General features: G+C 37.1%; 2 protein-coding genes across 3 annotated transcripts; both read right to left on the bottom strand.

The window, feature by feature from the left end:
* Positions 1-778: 778 nt before the first annotated feature.
* LOC141611923 (dolichyl-diphosphooligosaccharide--protein glycosyltransferase subunit 1A) lies at positions 779-7,494 on the bottom strand. The gene is made up of 10 exons (XM_074430582.1): positions 7,243-7,494; positions 6,545-6,589; positions 5,356-5,990; positions 5,115-5,262; positions 4,857-5,033; positions 3,307-3,375; positions 3,063-3,152; positions 2,342-2,500; positions 1,968-2,192; positions 779-1,128 (listed from the first exon to the last, which is right to left on the bottom strand). The coding sequence occupies exons 1-10, from the start codon at positions 7,354-7,356 to the stop codon at positions 937-939; spliced, it is 1,854 nt and encodes a 617-aa protein (XP_074286683.1). The 5' UTR covers positions 7,357-7,494; the 3' UTR covers positions 779-936.
* Positions 7,495-8,927: 1,433 nt separating this feature from the next.
* On the bottom strand, positions 8,928-16,255 carry LOC141611911 (protein S-acyltransferase 21). Of its 2 annotated transcripts, XM_074430570.1 has the most exons (11): positions 15,983-16,183; positions 15,499-15,566; positions 13,316-13,432; positions 12,867-12,981; positions 12,529-12,728; positions 11,944-12,012; positions 11,635-11,706; positions 11,378-11,506; positions 10,433-10,513; positions 10,067-10,264; positions 8,928-9,967 (listed from the first exon to the last, which is right to left on the bottom strand). In XM_074430570.1, the coding sequence occupies exons 2-11, from the start codon at positions 15,541-15,543 to the stop codon at positions 9,095-9,097; spliced, it is 1,899 nt and encodes a 632-aa protein (XP_074286671.1). In that variant the 5' UTR covers positions 15,544-15,566; positions 15,983-16,183; the 3' UTR covers positions 8,928-9,094. The 2 variants fall into 2 exon arrangements, with proteins under 2 accessions (XP_074286671.1, XP_074286666.1); XM_074430565.1 differs by having other exon boundaries at positions 15,499-16,255.
* Between the last annotated feature and the right edge of the window lie 1,446 nt (positions 16,256-17,701).

Genomic DNA, 17,701 nt, shown 5'->3' with positions numbered 1-17,701 from the left:
ACTGGGGGAGATTCAATGATAACCGTGTCGATTTTGTTTTTCATGAATCATGAACGAATGGGACATTGAACTTGAAACGGATTAATAGATTTGGTTTATTTACATTTTTGGAAATGTATTTTATGTACGATTTCTTCAATGGATGGATTAGTCGTGTTCAATGGACATTATATCGTAATTTTGGTTTTAAAATGGTCAAAGATTCATTTTTCTTTTACTTTGTACCACAATGAAAATAAAGGGACAATAATGATGCAATTAACATTAAAGTATTTGTGAGAACGATGTACATCTTATGCCACAATCTTTCCTTCTATAGTTAGTGATGGACCATGAGTTTGAATTTTGCAAGGGATGAACCGCATGAACAGATAATGGTAGTAATAAGGAAAAAATCGAAAATTTTAAATAAAAAAACACTGAAATTTTCACTTTCAGCAAGAGCAAGCATCCCTACTAGCTTTCCTAACTCGAGCACCAACGCTCCTTGTCTATTTGTGAGAGTTACTGTTTTGGGATATTTCTTACAAATACGAGTAATTTAACAAGTGAATTGGTAAATGAGAATTCGGCATATTTCTCGGAAGCCCATTGACCATTTAGAGACTAATCTAAAATTTGAATTTTTTGTAATTTACAAAGTATTTGAAACGTTATGAAAACTACATTTTAAATGACCATCACGTAAAAGCTCTTTAAACTCTCTTTAATTTGTCATGTAAATCCCTTAATAAACTTGATCAGATTATCGGTTTTACCCTTAATTGATTCCGTTCAATATAAGAACTCCACTTTTTTTCATTTAGAGCCTCTGAAATTTGCAGTATAATGTTGGTTCTTCTACAACAACAGAAAAAAAAAAAGTCGCAGCAAATCTATAATAAGGAAATACCCTGCTATCGAACTGCTACCTAAACAGTAGAGCCAAAACTGGGGCTAGATCCCTTCTATGAACTCGAGTAGATCATCAACCTCCTGTCTCAAGGCCGATATCTTTTGCTGGTGAGGAGCAACCCGGTTCTCGATTTCACGACCACCTAGCTTTTTCTCATAGCAGTCTACCACCACCGAATGCTTTGCAATTAGCCTATCTTGCAACTCTCGCTCCTTTGCAACGAGTTCCTCGGCCTGTATAATTCCCGGGTTAATGCGAATGCTGAGAATAAATGCATGATAAAAAGAACATGCCTAGTCTAAGTTAAGAGCTGCTAGGCGCATCAACCACTGAGCCGACGAACACAGAAGGTGTGAAATGAAGGTGCGCGCACCTCATGCACATATGAAACATTGGGTTTTGCAATAATAAATTTTGTACAATAATAACCTTTCGGATTCTAACGAGAGTTAACAAGAACGTACGTAAGGAAAAATGGGGGCAGAGGGGAAGGTAGAATAAAAAGAACTAGAGGAAATAAATACGGAAACTGCAGAATAAATGACTCACTAGCATCACATCACCAGGCGCATGTAAGGTGTCCTAAGGCGTGCACACACAAGGCGTGAATTCTTAAACCACATAGCATGTCCCGAGGTATTTGGGTAGCACATCAGTGCGCCTTGTGCCTAGGTTTTCAAGCTAAGATTGAGACTTTAAAAGGGATTCTAGAAAACCTGTCACTTGATGGTAGACAACTACATTCCTCTGTCAAAACCTCCGTTTTCTACCTATGCCGTGTTGAATTTACAAGTACACTCTCTTAGATCATCACAGATTCGTCCAATTAGTAAGTACAGTTTGGTTCACTTATCATCCAATGACAACAGCTACAATGGGTCCCTCTCCTCCCACCTTGGTCTTTGTGCCCAAAGCAAAAGATAAACAAATGAACTAGATGGACGAAATATCCAAGTAGTCACAGTGACTAAAGATAGAAGAACTGAAGAAGCACAAATAACAACCGCAACTTTAATCTCTAATTGCCATAAGATCCACCAAAACTTATTAAAGAATACGACAATAAACGAACCTTGGGATATATATGTGCCGCTTGTGGAGTAGACTGCAAAAACACAAGCAAAGGCTTCAAGTCTTTAGAAAGTTCTTTAAGCAGACTGTCAGCAGTTTTCCGGGCTATTTTACAAGCTTGGATATTTCCGGTTCTGGATAATTCACGTAATGACGCCTCCAGTTTATCATGGATTGCCAAACATCGATTGATGATATTCTCAAGCTGCTGAAGGGTGGTTAGAACCTATAACAAAACCCAAAATTAGCATGTGCTATTAGTTATTACATCACCCCCTTCATTTGACTTTATTCTCCCCGCTAGAAGCCAATAGAGTTAATACACAAAAATGGACTACGATATATAAATCACGAATGTATACATTATTAACACACCTCATCCCACTGCAGTTTTGCCAAATAAGAGGCAGAGGATTTTGAAATGGACAAGTCAGCATGGGTGTATGCCATACAAGTAACAAAGAGGAAGAAGAACCCTGCAATTAGCATTAATGGCTCCCTCAGCAGGTTCAACCTGTTGAACTTGTAATAAACCTGAAAATCGAGAGGATGCTCATATATGAGAACCAATTAAGCAGTTGATTGGTCATCCAAAATCTAAAAGAGGAGAAAATGGGTAAAATGTGAAACGGAAAACATATTCTCACAAACATGAAAAGTCACTAACTGATGGGTAATTTTTCCTTAGTTCGGTCAGATTCACTACATTTTTCACTTTGGTCCTTTCACCAATTCACTACATTTCTTTTATCTGGATAGAAACTCACTCTGGAACGACCAAAACACGCTTACAAAAGCATACGAGTTCCCCTATATTCACTCATCCATTTGCCTTTAAATAAGGCAAATTGCCATTTTTACCCTTCCTGTTTTCCACTATCTTAGAAATTGTGCTGTATGTAAATGTAGTGATTCCAACCAAATGGAGGGAGTAGTTTTTTAGCACCTTAAATTATAGAGGTTAGGAATAGAGTTCTAGAAACCCTGAAGTTGGGACAACGTCTCAAATATCAAATCATAAAAAAATCCACTCAAATAAGAATCCAGGGTGATCAGAATAGTGATGAACATATAATCTATAACGCGTAAACTTTACCTGAAAATTTTGATTATGTTCAGGCACAGCGTAGGTCTTCTGCAGCACCATTACTGGTCGACCGCTTAAATCAAGGTGAGAGAACTTGGTCTACATGAAAAATAAGAAACCATAAACAATGTATGCTTAGATATTAAACTAAAACGGAATGTCATATACAGAGAGAGAGAGAGAGAGAGAGAGAGAGATAAAGGCAACGGAGTTGGAAGACCATAGCAAATAATGGAATTCATAGATAGTTTACCTCTTGTGATTGGTCCACGTCAAATGGAATAGAAACGGACATATCCCTAGACCCTTCAGGCAAAACGACCTGCAAAGACCATCAGTTTTATATGTTACATGCAGATATACCTAGCTAATTTGCAGCACCACAGAAATTCAGGATTATTCAAAATCAGAATCTCCAGCAAGGATTGCTACTAAGGCCGACTCGCCACTAAGCCATTGTAATGACCTAAAGCCAGTACTAGCAACTGAAGCTAACTGAAGTTCAGAAGAATAATTCTAGTTCAAGAGATATTTAGTAATTCAGTTAAGTTAGTCAGCTAATATATTTAGCTTATCCCCCAAGGCAATATGGTCGATATGTTGTGGAACGAAGAAAGGAATTACTAAACAATCAAGTATCGATTTCTTCTGAAATATTACTCTGCTCATTCTATTTTCTTTGCATTTATGGCAGTAGTAGCCTATCATTTCACTGAACACCTGCTAAATCCTGTCAGTCAAAGACCCACTTGTTATACAAATTCCATCTTAGTTTTAACTGTTCACATGCCACCAAAATAACTCACAAGTTCTATTACTCCCTCTATTCAATTCCAAACACACCATTCCCATTTTACACACTTGCCAATGCACAAAATATAATGCAAATATCTTATAGTTTACATTATAAAAAGAGATAAAAGTTTCTATTCTTATTGTACTTGTAAAAGGCAAATCAAACAAAATCCCGCATGATTATATTTTTTCTTATATATTGCAAAGAATCTCGAAGATTCGCTTTGCTCATGAATAGTATCAATAGTGTGTTTGGATATGAATGGAGGGAGTATCATTTACCCCTTGGATAGAGTGATTTGGAAAGAGAAGAAGGTGAGGAAAGAGAGGGGGCCACTTCCACTATTTGGTTAGTAAGATGAGGTCGAAGAAAATGGAGAGGTCCATTATCTTCCCTCAACCCTAACCTCAATCTTTCCAACGTAGGAAATATTTGGAAGGAAAACACCATTGCTTCATTCCCCATCCCGCTTCCCTCCCTGCTTTGTGCTTCCTCCATACTCTTCCCCTTCCTCATAATATCCTATCCAAACAAGCTCTTACACTTTAATGTTAATCCAAATCACGAATTCTTTACTAACGTTTTGTACCCCAACAGACCACAATCATGGAGGTCAGTGCAAGATCAGGATTTTGCTATGAGGGGAAAGACAGGGGTGGTGGAAGCTTAAGCGTGAAAAATATGTCCAAGGATGTGAAAGGAGTTCATAGGGAATCTAATTTTTCATTAGTGAAAATTCAAGTATTTGCTTGTTAGAGTTGCCAAAATTCCAATGAGATTGGCCCAAATCCAATATCGTATTTGTTATTTCCCATAAATAGGCCCCCTGTCAGAATTTCAAATGAATACTTGTTCACAGAGAGCTCATTATAGATTTATAGGTAATCCATTTATTTCAGTACATCAACTCCATCGAATAGAAACCAACACGTTTAACATGAGCATAAACTACTTACAGTAAAAAAAAATCATCAGCATACCCATGTTGAAGTTTAATGAATTAATACCTTCACAATGAGTTCATCAACAACCAGTTCGCCAATGGGGCTACCAAAAGAGATGTCAATAAAACGTTTTCCTTCAGAGGCGAATAAATAGTCCTTCAATGGCAAGCCATATCCGAAGGTGAAAAATGTTTTCCAACCTCCAAACAGAGGAAATCTTGGTTCAATTTCTAACTCAGTCTGCAAGAAAGAAAATATGAAGCAAGCCAAACTGAAGAAAGAAGACATTCACTATCTTGGTAGCAAAAGCAAGCACCTCACCTTTTTCGAATCACCCCGCAAATTGGATGTGGAGATATTCCCGATTTCATCCCTGTAGTAGACAGAATGTGCCCGTGGAGGTAATTTAGCTAATAACCTATTAAATGCAGATGCGCCTTTGGTTCCTGGACTTGCTTGATAATCAAGTCTGAAAAGGATGGAAATCAAAAACCATTAATATAAATGTAGAATATAGGTGTTTCGAATTGCACATTTAACTTCAATAAAAAAAGGAACCAACCTCGAAAATTCTCCCTTGAGAAGGGCACCTCCATGTATAAGGTTATAATGCTCAGTGATTTGTACATTACCCCAATGTGAAATTTCTATCTCACGCACTAACTTTTGAGCAACAGCAAATGGCTTATTGTATTCATAATGAAGTGCTATTGGGGTAAACGCGAAAGGTGCTTGGTCCTCATATGGTCCGTACTTAATCTCAGAGCCTTGAGTTTTTGTCTTTTCTAGTTTTGTATAGGATTCGATTCTCGCATCAGGTAATTTAACACTCAAGGTCTGGATCTTAACTACATAAGGAGTTATAAAATATGCACTATCTTGGAATAGAAGAAGCTGAAAATCACCCTGGGAAACCTGCTCAGGAAACGGCTTTAACATGTGCGTGAACACAGCTAAAACCTCAACAGTCACACTTGCTCCCTTTCCAAGTGCTTTTGGCAAAGATATAGAGTAAAAAGCCAAAGACGGAGGCATTCCTGTAGGTTGAGCTGGTTTCATGGAAAGACTAGCTCCAGGTCTCTTTGTTTTGGCCTTGCCTTCACTCTGAACTGCTGACACAAAGGCCAAATATTTCGCATGTTGTTCAGGAAAGGCGACCAGAAATTCTGAAACTGTATCCTTTCCATCATTTTCTACCTGTAGATACAGTCAAAGAACCAGGAAATAAACAGTTCCATAAAGATTGCTCACAAAGAAAAAGAAAATAGTTGAAAGGAAGCTAATGAATATTCGATTGAGGGACTATGATGTATTAACAGAAAGCTATATATTAATATAGATTCAACAATAATATGAGCTATTGACATCCAACAAAGCAAGTTGTAAATGAGATACAGTTACTAATCGAGTTACTATGTTAGAAGAACAATGAAAAATGCAATTTCGCACTTGGCAATTGAGACCGTGGAGTTAAAAAGCTATAGAAATGTTTACAACCTTCATGGAACAAACTGCAAAGGTAAGCCTTCTACTTCACAGCACTAGAGTTTCAACTTTCAACTAAACCTTCATGTATGTGTTCCTAGAGCTCAAATGTACCCAACGATGTTAACTCAAAACCACCTCTAGCTTTACCAAGTTCATGAAAGTCAAGACCCCCCAATCCTTCAAATTTGTGTACTTATTTCAGAAGATAGCGAACTACTCGTAATATAAAAACTGAAACAAAGGGACCAAGAGCAAGGTCTCACCTTAATGACCGAGGTACTGCGTACAATGTGAGAAGTCAAATCAATCTGCAATAACACAAGAAGCATTCACTTAAATGTTGAACAATTTACACCAATCTTCAAATAAATCACAATTTAGAACCCAAGCAAAAATTTTGAAAAATTCACACACATTATTCTCATAATCTACAAAATCCAACCCCATCAATTCATAACAAGAAAAGAAGCACTAGTAAGCTAATTCTCAATTTTAATAATTTGCAGTTGAAGTTCAAATTATACTCCCTCCATTCCATTCATTTATTTATCGCTGATTAAAATACCCCTCACAAAGAATAAAAAAGGTAAACAAACGATTGGGACGGAGGGAGTAACTTTCAATGTAAACACAACTTGATTCTTAAATTCACACAAACAACAATCCTACATTACAATCACATCACAACAAATTTTCAACCTTTTTTTCTCACATTTCAAATATAATATAAACACAACTTGATTCTCACATTCACAAAAAAAAACAATCATAAAAATCAATCAAATCACAACAATGATTCAATCTTTTTGCTCAAATTAAAAAACCCAGATCAGTTTAATCACGCGGGTAACAAATAAATCACTCAAATCATCCAATTTAACAAATAAAATCCAAAATCAAATTAAAATTCAAATTAATGAAGCTGACAAAACCCAAATGGTAGAATAAAAGGGAGACTTACACGACGGTCAACTTTGGAAATAATGAGATCGGAGAGAACAGGAGAAGAAAGAAGAGAGATTGAAACAAAGATTAATAGGAGAAAGAGAAGATCTGGGTGTTTGTTAAACCCCATTTTTAATTTCTGCTTAATTTTCTGGAGAACTGATCATATGTATGAAATGAAGGCTTAAACCTTCGACGGAAATTGTAAGTTAAGGCTAGAGACCACTCAATACCCCGGTCACTGATTCAGACACCACAAATTCCAAATTTTTGTTTGAGACGGTTATATTCGCTTTAATCTTAAAACGGGATAAGAGAGACCTACCTAACTCTTCAGTCTTGGGCACAAATCTTTTAGGGTAACAGCCTGTTTACCAACCCGGGGCAGGTTGGTGCTGTCTTCCTCTCGCCCGACGAGTTGCACCGATAGCCGGAAGGCATGCCCTAGGTTACACGGACACTCCTCCTAATCGGCGTTCCCGTGTCGGACACGACACTCGTCGGACACACGTCAAAACGTGTCGGACACTTGTAAAGCCGTGTCTAACTTTCATCTTTTATTTGGGCACGTGTCCATGGTATTTTGAGCCGTGTCAATGGTATTTGGACACACCTCCAAACGGAATCAAGTTAAATTTAAGGTAAATAACGAGAATTGTTATATGGTTGAATTTGGTGGGGAATATAAGTTGAATTGGAGACAAATGATGTTCTTTAGACTAGTAATGAGATGTCGAAATAGATTGATTATAAGTTGGTTTTTGGTTTTAGAAATGAGTTATAATTAACGTAAGTTTTACTTTTCACTTATTTAAATTTAATATTCAACTTTTTCAAAAATAAAATCACACATATATAACTATAAAATATATATTTTATTAAATTTAAATGACGTGTCTCGTGTCCTAAATTTCATGGGATGTCGTGTCACGTGTCACGTGTCCGTGTCGTGTCAGTGTCCGTGTCCGTTTTGGTGCAACCTAGGGCATGCCCCAGCCCCAGCCCACTAACGGCACTAACTAGGACCCAGTTTTTCCAACCCAACATGGCATTGCTCCCAAGTCGTGTCATGCCCGGGCCCATGCCACAAGCCCGACCCGTTGGTTGCCCAGCCCATCCCTACCCAACTTTAAGACGGACACGAATAATATAGAATGCTTTACTTGTAAATATTTACGGTAATATGAAACGGGTACGCACGTCACGAAAACATGAATTTCATATACTCCGTATTAAATAAAAGTGTCATTTTAACTCACGTTCAACAATAAAAGGTTACGAAAAAACATATAGAGTTACGAAAAAATTGGTCTAAATTGCGAAACCATCTGTCAAATATTAGTGAATGTCGTGCATTCTAAACTAGGCAATATCTGACCCGAAATGATGCGGGATATCTTAAGTTTATCTACAAGATTATCGTTTTTGTCACGTGTCATCGGCTTTTCTACACTGCTCTCCCCAAATAACATTCCGATTGTAGAATGCGCTGAACGGACGATATCGGATATCTCAACATCTGAAAGGTCAACCGGATTTTCAATTGGATATTGATTATGTTCCTCTTTCTCAATGCTGATATGTTACTAGTTTCCAAAAAACAAAGACTAGCAAACTACTTTCTCTAATCTTTCCGACAACCGAAACACATGACATCTCGAGTAGTCGGCTTTGTCGATGAACTTTCGAATAGCAAGAGGATTTATGAAATGGATGCACAGCACAAAGCAACATGAACCCTGAATTCCTGATGTACGGCATAGTTTGCTCAGAAGAGGATGGATTACAATAAATTATCCAAAATTTGACTAACTAAATCTGCACAAAATCATGAAAGAAAAGACTAAAATCAGGGGATCTAATTCTATTCAGGGCAACTCAGGAGGCAACTGGCCCTCCTGAGAATCACTAGTGGGCAAAAACACGGGAAGCTGATCGCCTCTCTGTGATCTGCCTTGCTGAAAATACCGCCCACTTTCTCTATCTCCTGATCCTCCTATTCCCAAACCTCCCCTACTTCTCGCACTACCTGTGGAATTATCATTCACTAAGGGGCCACCAAAGAAAATAGATTGACCAGTGTACGTGAGCTCCGTCCTAGGGCCCACAGAGGAAGAAGCCAAAGCTCTGGTGTTGGCCGAGACAAATCTTCCGGCTTCTGGGTCCCAGTAAACCGACTTTTTTGTTCCTTCACCGGCACTCGATTCCTTCATCTTCAGTGGTATTCGTGCTGGGCTCGGGTCACCGGCTCTTGAAGACAAAGGTGATTGGTTAGCTGATGACTGGTAGATGGGGTTAAAGCGGTCCATGTTTGACGGATTGGGGCTCCCTAACTGGCTCACACTATGGGCACATGTTTCAATGTCTTCCCGGCTCGCTCGGCTAGGTGGATAAGAGCTCTTGGCTGAAGAAGATATTCTCGGGAGCCCGGATCGGGAAAATATTCGGTTCTGAAATCCTGATTTGATGCTAGTAGGACTGCTTCTGACGCTTACATTGCTGCTTGATAACTGATCACTGTCATAGGGTTGGGGGCGGGAACTAACCGGGCGGAGAACAGATGACGATGCTCGAGCTTTTGCAGCTGCTTTAGCTGCCTCGTTAGAGTCTAGTTTGGCGAGCTTCCAGGCACTAATCCTCACGGGGCGATGGGCCACCTTTTTACCCTTATCACCTGGTTGGAGAGTGTCCGGATCCACTGTGGACGGCACACGGCTGGGTTCTAGATGCTCAATTTCATCCTGTTCAAGAATGTGAGAGATGATGTCAAACATAGGGACCGAATACAATAAATCTCAAATAAAAGAAAATGAGACGACCTTCTACATGACAACACCTACCTGGAAGATTCTAGGTGGAGTACACCAAGCACCTTTGTATTGCAAGCCAATTCCAACAGAGCTTCGTCCACTGATAGCAGTGACCGCAGAACTAGTTGGGGAGGATGGCAGGCTTTGTAGTTCTTCACCACCAACTGAAGGTCCTGGTGGTTCACTTTGTGTTCGCATGGCAATAACATACTCATATGTTGTGATTCCCTGAAGCACAGGAACTATGAGTTGAACTCAAGAGACACGAAATGGAACTAAAACAAAAAAAACAAAAACAATGAAGGGGAAAACATTTAGTCGTTTAATGCATATGGACTACAGTTTTATGCAAATTTAGGAAGAATGCAGTGAGGTGACTGAATTTGAGATTCAAACCTTTCTGATGAGAATGATGTGGAAGAAGAATAGTTCGCTCAAGGGCACAATTGCCAAAAAGGAGAGAAATGTACAGAAGCCCTGAAGAAAACCGAATTTGATATCAAATTAGTGACATTTTATTCGATAAGAGGAAAGCTGGCATACATAAAACATAGAATAGTAAAACATCAAATCCCATCTGGTATAAATGTATAATTCATCCCAAAGAATACAAAATAATAAAATATTACAGTTCTGTGGTATTCCACGCTTACACATTGGATCATTACAACAACAACAACATCAGAGCCTTAATCCCAAAATGATTTGAGGTCGGCTGACATGAATCATCCTTTAGAACCGTCCATGGGTGAACGCACACCTCAAAATGCGAAAAAATAGAAAAGGAAAATTGAAAAACAAAAGGTAAATAAAGCCATGGTCCCTTTATTTAAGATCGTTTGGAGATTTAAACTATTGAACAATATTGGCAGAAGTTTTTATTTAACGTCAACAAGTTCATTGACCCACCTAACTATTTAAAAATAGTAGGAGTTACTCTCTCTATCTAGTCAATAGTTTTATGTTTTCCTTTCTCGGGCCGTCCCAAGTAAAGATTTTACATTTCTTTTTTGAGCAAGTTTTGGGCAATGTAATTTACAGATTCAGCATCATCAAGCTTTTGGGCTACGGGACTATGGTGGGCTGGTGGGAAGTATTAGGGCTGAGGTTGGATCCTTGATGGTGTTTATGTTAGGGGTAAACTGGCAATGGGACAAATATAATCGTTACCCCACTTATTTCCTTTACTTAAAATGTGAATCCAAAGCCAAACATTAACTTTTGAATAAGAAACAGACGTATAGAGGGACAAAGTCATTGGCTTCGGGGCCTGGTGTCGAACATACAGATCATCTCAAACCTAGCACTTGAGCAGAAATTCCTATAGACTCAACAACATACCACCACTGACGCAAAAGGAGGGCGTGTGAATCCATCTCCAAGCCTCTCGGTTATCTGATTTTCGACAACCTTTTTGAAAACAAAGCAACGAACAAAGACCCAAACTCCAATTCCACATTCAGCAAGAAGCTGTTAGACATGAAATGTAGCCCTTGGGTTAGTAGAAGGTCCTAAGGGTAGATGAACGTAGTATCGAATTTAAAGAATATGAAGAAGTTGCCATAAAAAAAAATATAAACAAGTCGTTCATGACTTACCCAGAGAAGGCTTATTGCCATCAGGCACACAAAGCTTGCATAATTTTTTTTCCCAACGCAATTATTCAACCACTGCATAAGAAGACAAACTTTGGTTCTAAGATCGTAATAGCTAAATTTTTTGGAATTATCAAATAAGAGAGCACTTTATTGTATTGACTCCTGAATACACTCCCAACAATAAGACTTAAAATCTGTATGTTATAGTCAACCAGCAACACAAAGAAAAAACAGACAAATACTAATCTTTTTTTTCTTCTTTTTGAGAAGTAATAGAAAGTAAGAACCAGACAATTATATTCAACTTACCCGACAATGATGATCAAACCCATCAACACACTTGTCGCAACTTCTGCAGTGCTTGCTATATTTTCGCACCTACAAGCAAATAGAAATTTCTTCATAAGTTAACTTTTATATGTGAATGGTAAACGGAATGGATCGTAACAAATTCTTGCCCAAGACCATCTCACTATGAATAGTAATTGATAATGAAGACCATTACACACATTAATGAGTATATATTTGGATTGGTCTCTTACTCTATGAGTGAAACGGGTTTATACAAGACTTAACGATGAACCTTAAAAGAAAATCAAAAATGAACCACTGCAGTCAATCTAACAGAAAGTACCCTCTAGTATTGCAGGGCTGCGATAACAAATTTCAAAGAAGGATGGCAGATATTAAGCAGCAGAATTTAGTCAATGCAAGGGAACAATTTGATTGGTCGTCCCACTCAATTAGAGAGATATCACTTGAAGTTGGTAGCGAAGGAAGGAGAACTGACTTTGGTAAGAAAATTTCGATTCTACTTTTACTGTGACCAAACTGTCCACAATCCAATCTCATATTCAGAAAGTAAAAAGAATCCCACGATGATTAATTATCTACCTCAGCATTGCACAGAGTGCAGAATAAAGCCTCTTCTTCAGATGATGGCTGCTGAGGAGTTTCCTCATCTTTTCGACAATCCTCACGGACAAGACAGAAACAAAAAATTCCCGCAACTTTAGCGCAGAAACTTGGACGATAAGTCTCTCCTCTTTCGGCCACCACCGATTTGCATGGCTCTTCTATTGAAGATGCATCACCTACTCGAAAAAGTACAGGTGAAAAAATTAATTTGCATGAAAGCCAAAAGGATTTCCAGTCCAATGAAAACCTTTAGTTGTTCCTGATGAAGTTGCTGCTTCCCTGTCAACAAACTACTGCGTGAGATTTAAACTGACCTGGTAAACTGGTTTCACATTGTGATCTAGCGGTTCTATCAGGCGGAACTAGAATACCAGGATCAGCTGGATCAATAGCTGTGCATCTAGCATAAAGAATTAGTACCCCTAGAGCCTGCACGACAAATACAACTACAATAATGAGGGTTATAGCAGTTTAAGAACACTGAAAAACATTCAAATAGATTGATTACAATACGAAAACCAGAGATCCATACGTTTAATGTACACATTAGCCCCCACGACTCTAAAGCCGGACCAACCCAAGCAGGACGGGCTCATAAGTCATACGTACTAGTGTATGACCCTCAATGAGATTTCTTGATGTCTACAACTTCATCATAAGCTCCCCCCACCCAGTTTCTCTATCTCTAAATATACTTTCTTGTGGCATAATTATCACAAAGAAAAAAATATGAAACAAACAGGTAGATTTCAGTTCCACTTACCAAAAAGGTATAAACACCAGTAGCCACATATTCGTAGACAGCCTCCTTAGCAACAAAGGGTGCATAAAAGGCGTAGAATGCAACAGCTAGCAGAAGATATACTGTAATCGCCAATATCTAGTCACCCAACCATATTAAACATGTGTTAGCAGATTCAAATAAAAGAAGACCAAAGGTACCAGTTTATGCAGGGAAAATCTTCACTCATAATAAAATAATACTCCGTATTACACTTATCCATATAAATGTTAAAAAAAAAAAAACAAATATACCCATCAGACAGATAAAACACCAGTAAATTGGATGTTGAAGCACTGAATATTCCCAGGAAAAAATGCAATCCTGTAACTCTTTTTCCATCAAATATCACACATTGGAGCACCTGGTGATTTCATTATACAATTGAAATAAGATTACGGAGATTCTGCGTGGTCAGAAATTCATGCAGACAGCCAGACACTAGTTTTCAATGGCAAAGCCGTTTCAATCCAAACCACTATTGCCGTTTCTAAGAGATGAGGATGCTACCATGGCATTAAATCTTGGCTGTAACGCCGTGTTGCGGGTGTTGAGTCCTCCACAGCAGACCCATAAATCCAAGAGCAATGTGAGAGAATGCCTAATAGTCCATTATATACATGGAAGAGATTTCAACAGCAAGCAAGCTATCAAAATTTTGAAGGTCGGGCCAAAAGGAATTTTTAAGCGGTATAGGCCGAGATGACGCCATAACACTCAAGAGTCAAATCAGGCTGCAACAGCCGAAGTAAGTACCATGGATGCTACCACAATAGCATACCAGGAGTCTTAGCCTAGTTAACAACCTCCCTAAAGGCCAAATATTCAGCAGTTAGGTCTTAAGTTTTCATGATTTGTCACCATTCCAAACATCACATTCACAACCAATCTCTAGTCTCCACCACACTCACTTTTACGGACCTCCCTATCGCAACCTCAGTAGCTGGAAAAGATCTCACCACCATTATCCAACACCTCAGATTGGATTTTCACCGAAAAGAGACTAACAAGCCCACCATATCGAGACTTCAATCAAGCCTCCATACCCCAGCGGGACAAAGTGGAATAGCCATTAATTTACCTACCACATCCTTTGGTCCAACAAATCATCCACTCATTGGCAGACTAATTAATTCATTTAAAAAAATCCAATAAGCGCATGATATGATTAAAAAAGGGGATCAGGAGTGCGAACTATGAAGTATCAACTTCTAAGGTTGACCAAGAGTTGTGCACAAATTGAATGTCGATTCCAAAAATTCAAGGAAAAGTCTCTTTTTAATATTTAACCTTATTTGATACTTCTGCTATACCAACAAACAATGTTACGGCTTCAGAGTAGAAGCACAACCGCATTTGTCCATGAATTCATTCGACAATTTCCACCATACTTTGTCAACACCTAATTAGGTTCCTCTTGCTCAACTCAACTAAATCAAACCACACCTGACCTAAGCAATCAATAATTCCTAGCAAATTACACTACTCCCTTCGTCTCAATCATTTGTTTACCTTTGATTAAAAAACCTAAGACAATGTCCCTTCATCCCAATCATTTATTTCCCAATCATTTATTTACCTTCGATTAAAATACCCTGACAACGAATATAAGACATAAACAAAAGATTGAGACGGAGGAATTATAAATATACCATAAGGTTATCACAAGCTTACACAAGTAAAGGAATTACGAAAGAAAAACCGAAAATGATCAATAGCCAAACAAACAAACAAAATTGAAGATCAACATATATATCCACAAAAGGGCCAGCAAATAAGGGCATAGGCACCAAAAAAACAACAAAGGCCAGAAAATAACAAAATAAGACAACAACAGGAAGGAACTGACTATAAGTACACAAACACAAAGTAATGATTAAACATTTGAGCTTTTTACCAAACTTCATACTTATTAATCATTGAACTAATTAACATATATAAACAAAATCACAAAATAGTCACTCTTTTGCTCCCTCAACAACCCCAATAATCATAATCACAAAATCATACCACCTTAATTTTTATGACACTATATAACAGCAAAATAAAATATACTCCCTCCGTCCCAATCATTTATTTACCATTGATTAAATACCCCTCGCAGAGAAAAAAAAAATGCAAACAAATGATAAAAACAGAAAGAGTACAAAAGAAATAAAATTAACCTGTAGATAATGTGCAGGAAGTTCCCACCCGTGCCGTCTAGCCATGTTCAATGCTTAATCAAGTGCATCTAAAACTCCAATTTTTCCAAAAAAATAAAAATAAAAATCCAAAAAATCTCACTATATCAAACCAAACCCAAAAAAACAATAAATCTCATAAACTGCTACTCCTTTCAAAATTCTGACTTCAACCCACTTAATAAAATCACATTTTAAGAAAACCCATGTAATAAAGTTTCAATCTTGGAAAAAAATTAGGGTTTGTGAAATTGAATTTGATAGATGGTTGAGGCAAATAAGGAAGGAAAAAGAGGGTAAAACTCAAAAGGGATGGTAGTTCAAGGGTAGTGTTGACTGATTAACATGTTATTGTCCCAATATATAAAATATAATTAGGGTCATTATTGATGTGATTATTACAATAACAACATTAATGGTATAATATCATAGTAATAGTAGTAATTGAATTGAATAATGTATGTACCTAAAACAAATGAAAAGGAAAGGAAGAAAGATGAAGAAAGGAAGGAAATTGTTGTTTAAGTAAAAGATGTTGAGAGTTGAGTGTGTTGGGACTTGAGACTTGAAAGTGAGTAGAGACGACCGTGGAAACCGGCACGCAATTTTTTAAAATTCTTCTTCTTTTTTAGTGAAAAAATGGTCGTTAGGTCATCAATTGTTTGGTAAAATGTTTGTGGTGTTAGTAATTTGGATTTTGAAGTAATTTATTCGGTTTAGATTTGGTTGAGTCGAGTTTGAGTATTTTGAGGTAAATTATTTTATTTTATTTTTGAAATGGAAGAACAATTTCATTAATAAAACGTCATACGGCAATTACAAAGAATAATTATAATCAAAAACGAATCTATTGGAAACCAAAGAAAAATAAATTTTTTGTAAACTACGGATCTCAAACCATGATCTGACAATTCGGCTCGGCCTCCTCGCTATCTTCATGCAGCTTTTGATGAGGTGATCTTTCGTATGATAAATTGTAAAAGGAAAAATACCTCTTACTAGTTTCATAGATCGTTGACAAATAACTTGTATCCATTGAAGTAATGTGCGACAAACCATCAACGAATTACTCCTGTCTATATTTTGATTGAAACTAAATCCAAGATTAACTGAAAAACCCCGAAATAAAGGATAGAAAAAACTGAAAAACGATTCTCCCAAAAAGAGAGACTTTTATTGATTAGATGACAAATACGCATGCTATTAATTGAAAGATGAAACAGTTTTGGAGCTTACCATCGATTAATTATCGATGGGAGCCTCGGTTTTGATGGATTTGAGGTAAATTATTTGGTTTGACTTGATTGAGGGGTTTGAATAATTCGAGGTAAGTTATTTTGGTTTAGGCTAGATTGCGTCGGGTATTATTATCGTATTAAATCATTATTATGGGTTTTTCCATATGATAGCCCTGTGTTTTTTCGATTTCTACGAGGTACCCCTCTTTTTTCAGAATTATCAATGGTACTCCTGAAGTCTAATAGTAATAATTTTCGTGACCTTCAATTATATGTTCCGTCAATTGCTCTGTTAAGTGCATTTGTTGCTTCTTTTACATCTACAAACTCATTCTTCATTAACCACCTTTAATGGTGTTCTTTCAAATTCACACCATAGCCACCAATAAGTAAGCCACCGTGAAAATAGCTTTAACAAAAAAAAATCTTTTACGCATCGCATAATCACTCTAACTCCTGTCCTTGACATTCAATAACTTCTCTTAAAAATTCAAATTTCCTACACTTCACACACAAATTTGAGATTTCAATTCGAAAACTTTTCACTTCAATGGTAAATAGAAATAACTTCTCTTAAAATTCAAACTTCCTGACACCTCACACACAAATTTAAGATTTCAATTAGAAAACCTTTCACTTCAAAAGTAGATAGAAATCACCTTTACTACTAAGAGGATAAAAATTCTTTTAGTTTTTCTTTCAAAATGCATTTATTATCTAATTACTAAGGAAACAAGTAAAACTTTCTTTCATTAAACTATTATCTTTTCATTAAAATATGATCTTATAATTAACTATAATCTTTTGCTTAAATTCAAAATTATAATTTTTTTCATTAAAATAAAATAAAATTGGTATTAAACTATAAAATATAAATTGGTAAATTTTCACTAATGCAATAATTATAACTTTAAAAAAAATTGACACATTCTTACAATTAGTTTCGT

The sequence above is a fragment of the Silene latifolia genome, chromosome 1 (genome assembly GCF_048544455.1).
Source record: "Silene latifolia isolate original U9 population chromosome 1, ASM4854445v1, whole genome shotgun sequence".
Classification (NCBI taxonomy): Eukaryota; Viridiplantae; Streptophyta; class Magnoliopsida; order Caryophyllales; family Caryophyllaceae; genus Silene; species Silene latifolia.
The sequence above is the reverse complement of the archived record's forward strand: the minus strand, read 5'-3'. Positions and strand labels throughout refer to the sequence as shown.